Here is a 4,055-nt window from a genome sequence, read left to right as displayed (position 1 = left end):
TCTTCTTCGATCAATATATTGAATGTTTGAATGGTGAGATCTCATCCAACTAATATGTTGGAAGTGTGAACATGCATGCAATAGTTCTGAATTGAAGTAAGAATTGTTTTGGGTAATGTAAATATATGCTGATATGTAACTATAAATAATATTTCTAGCCAAAATGTATATAATAAAGAAATTAACATAAAGATGTATGTATTTAATTTACTATTGAAAATCATGAAATATTTGTGTTGTTGTATATTATTATTGTTCTTTGAGTTACTAAATTGTTTGCTCTTTCTTAATAGTCTATGCACATAAATCAAAACCTCAAATGCATAGAAATAGGACTCCCTCCGTTCCATAGTAATAGGAGCGTTTTTCTATTTCCGTCCGTTCCATAGTAATAGAGTCATTTCCCTTTTTAGTAAAAGTCAACACATTTTTCCACACCTACTTTACTCTCTCTTACTTTTTTCTATCTTCATCTCTCTACTTTTTTCATTTTCCACTTTATTCTCTCTTTACTTAACTCGCCTAACACAATTTTTCTTAATCTTCGTGCCGAAAAGTTTTGCCTCCATTACTATGGAAGGAGGGAGTATATAGTACTCCCTCCGTCTCGCTTTAGGAGTTCCGGTTGAGTCGAACACATGTTTTAAGAAAGGTTTGAGTGTGTAATAAATAAATGTTATAGTGGATGTTGTGACCCATTTTTAATTGAGTGTGTAGTAAATAAATGTTGTAGTGGAGGTTGGGATCCACTTTTAACACTTTTTTACCTACTTTGTAGGTTTTTTTTATTAGTTTATCCCAACGGGACTCCCAAAGCGGGACACCCGAAATTGATCAATTGAGACTTCTAAAGCGGGACGAAGGAAGTAGTATATATTTTGTTGTGTTTAATTTGATTTGAATTGCTTCAACTATTTACCACAGGAACTTCCCCCTAAAAACTTCAAGATTAATTATATCAAACTTTAGAAAAATGTTGGTTACAAAGGATACACACTTAATTAATACGTTAAGATTTTCCAAATTTTTAAGACAAGTGTTGAGACACTTCAAGATATTATTCAAATTAATAAGTTTAAAATTGTGACAAGCAATTGCTGTAAAAAGATCTGAAGACGTGTATGTGGGCGTGTGAGTTTATCTTGTAGATGTAGTAGAGTGGTAAACTGGTAATGCATGGGGACAAAGATCAGAGGTTTAAATACATTGTTATAGAGATTTTAACTAATAAGTATTATATTTACCTATAATAAAAATCCGAACATATGAATATAATGATATCTCGGATTTGATTATATATAATTGAATGGGTAATTAATATTAGGGGTGGGTCGATACGATATATCGTATCGAAAACGTTGTATCGTGTATCGTATCGAAAATATCGATATGAAAGAATTTCATATCATTATCGTATCGAAAGTTTCGATATATCGAACTTTCGATATAAAAAAATTTTATATCGTTATCGTATCGATATTTCGATATATATCGTATTTTCGATATAAAACGATATATCGCGATATAAGGAAATTCGTATCGTTATCGTATCGAAAACATACGATACAGTATCGTATCGTATCGAAAATTACGATATATCAAAAATTCGATAATTTTTCGATATTTTTCAATACGATACGAACGATATATTATTTTTCGATACGAACGATATATTATTTTTTCGATATTTTTTCCAAGCCCTAATTAATATGCGCTAAAGTTTTCACCAATCACCTAGTTTAGAGGTATAACCTTCCGGGAAAAGAAAAAAGGTACAGAAGTAGATAAATGCTTAAATGTGCAGCATTTAATGATATCCAAAACAGGATAATTAGTTTAAAAATTAATTAATTAATTTACTTTCATTATGTTCAGCAGTAATTGCTTGTACATTCCCTATAAATTATGTAATCAACATTAACCCAAAAAAAAGTAGCACATGACGTGATAAAATTAATATAGTACTACTTCATTTCTGGAGTTGTTATTAATTACGAGTCTTTGTAATTCGGGAGTATTAAATATACACACTCGTCACATTAATTGGAAATTGTACAATAAAATTTCGTTTGATGAACTCGATTTTATAAGTGTCAGTACACAATTTTAATCATGAATTCATCCGTTCGATCATTATTAACTAGTCCACCTCAAAGAAAGATACCTATACTACTACATAATGGTAAATTATTAACGATAGCAAGAAAATTCGAGATTAGGATCTAATTAGATGCTAAACAATCAGTTGTAGCAGTAGCCTTTTTATTATTAATTATATTGGATACAGGTTAAAGTCGAGAGTAACACTAGCCCCACTAATTAAAAACTGAAATTAAGAAAAAGACAAACACACGATATGCATTTTAAAACAAAAAACTAACGGCCGTCAACTAGCGGAGTTTCTTTGCTCGGGCTCGACGGCAAGCTACTCTTCCCCGTTGCAACGAGCCGCTGCACAAACCCCACGATCCTCTCTCCGTTAGTCTCCGTCAGCAACCGCTTCCCGCCAAACGGCAGCGACTCTACCCCTCTCTCCGCCAGCACCTCCCCCGCGCTTGAAACCTCGGCGTTAGCCTGAAAGTCTACACCGTTAGGCTGTTGTCATCGTCAGCGGTCAATGAATTTGTGATTTCGATTTCCAGAGATATTTTTACCTGAACTCTGACGTAATCATTCGGATTCCAGCAGAATGCGTTGCCGAGCAATTGGTCGATCGTCTCGGAGACGCCGTCGCGGACGATGCCGACGAGCGCCGCCGTGGAGCAGTCGCCGTCGCGGCGGAGCTTAGTCGTCTGCGGGCTGCTCGAGTGGCCGTTGCCGATCGAGAGCACCAGCAGATCGTCGACGCCGGTCACCGACGAGAAATCTCGCTTGTTGTGCAGGACGTGAGTGACGGCGGCGGCGGTGGGGTTGTTCATGACCAATCCGCCGTCCACCGCGAGGCAGGACGTCTTGCCGTCGCTCGAGGTCAGCCTGAACGGCTTGAACATCGACGGCGTGGCTGACGTGGCACGGATGACCTTCCACAGCTCGAAGTCGAAGCTCGGCGACTCGGCGGCGTCGGCGCGGGAGAAGACGAACGGCGCGGAGCTGTTCAGGTCGAAGCACGGCACGAGGAGAGGCTTGCACGTGTCCTTGAGCGTCAAATCCTTCCCGTCGCTCCTCCGCCGGAACGCCGCCCGCAGGACCGCGTCCATGCTCTTGCCGGAGTACCGAATCTTCCGCCGGAAGGCACCGCCGCGCGTCGCTCTGAACATCTCCCTCTGATTCTCGGTTACGAAATCGACGGCTTCTCTGGCGGTGAAGAGCGGGCGGCCGGAGCCAGCGTCGGCGAAGAGCATCGCGGCGAGGAGAGCGCCGATTCCAGTACCGACAGCAATGTCGAAGAAATCAGCGATCCTCGCAGCGGAATCGCCGGTTCGGGCTTGGATCTGGTCTTCGAGGTGAACCAATGCGGCGGCGGCGACAATGGCGGTGGTTCCGCCGCCGTCGATGCTCAATAGGCGCGTCTTTTTGCCGTCGCATTGGTAGAGCCACTTTTGCTCCAACTTGGAGAAAATCTCCAACGTCATCTGGCTCAACTCCATGGAAGAAGGTAGAGAGGTGAAGGAGATTTTAATTTTGTGCAGTTACAGAGAAGAGAGTGTGAGAGTGGTCATTTTTTGGTGGGAGGAAGAAGCGGAGGTTTCGTGTGTGGATATATATAGATCGATTCTGTATTTATTGAGTGAAAGATACCAGGAATTTACGATGCCTGTTTGGGGTAAGTAAGCGTAGAATAAATTATGGTGCGCTGTTGTGTACTTGATTACACACGCGTTTTCACTTACTAAATGCTCAACGCAAAGAACATGACCAGATTAATGATATACGGCAGATTAAAGATCTAATTATGTGTCGTTCGGTTGTCATGACTAAAAATTATGAGAATCCATCTAGGATTAAGTTGTAGAATTATTTTAGTTGAAGGATGAGGCTATGACTAATTATCCATCTAGGATTAAGTTGTAGGGTTCAATCTTATGAACCAAACCTGATACATATTTAATCATGAG

The 4,055-nt window shown here is 40.1% G+C and overlaps 1 protein-coding gene across 2 annotated transcripts; it reads right to left on the bottom strand.

Moving 5' to 3' along the window:
• Nucleotides 1-2,245: 2,245 nt before the first annotated feature.
• On the bottom strand, nucleotides 2,246-3,703 carry LOC125204283 (probable inactive patatin-like protein 9). 2 transcript variants are annotated; one of them, XM_048102887.1, is made up of 2 exons: nucleotides 2,655-3,700; nucleotides 2,246-2,574 (listed from the first exon to the last, which is right to left on the bottom strand). In XM_048102887.1, exons 1-2 carry the CDS (start codon nucleotides 3,585-3,587, stop codon nucleotides 2,377-2,379), a joined length of 1,131 nt encoding a protein of 376 aa, XP_047958844.1. In that variant the 5' UTR covers nucleotides 3,588-3,700; the 3' UTR covers nucleotides 2,246-2,376. The 2 variants fall into 2 exon arrangements, with proteins under 2 accessions (XP_047958844.1, XP_047958845.1); XM_048102888.1 differs by having other exon boundaries at nucleotides 2,295-2,582; nucleotides 2,655-3,703.
• Nucleotides 3,704-4,055: the final 352 nt, after the last annotated feature.

This window comes from Salvia hispanica, chromosome 2 (assembly GCF_023119035.1).
Source record: "Salvia hispanica cultivar TCC Black 2014 chromosome 2, UniMelb_Shisp_WGS_1.0, whole genome shotgun sequence".
NCBI lineage: Eukaryota > Viridiplantae > Streptophyta > Magnoliopsida > Lamiales > Lamiaceae > Salvia > Salvia hispanica.
This window is presented reverse-complemented; position numbering and strand designations above follow the sequence as displayed.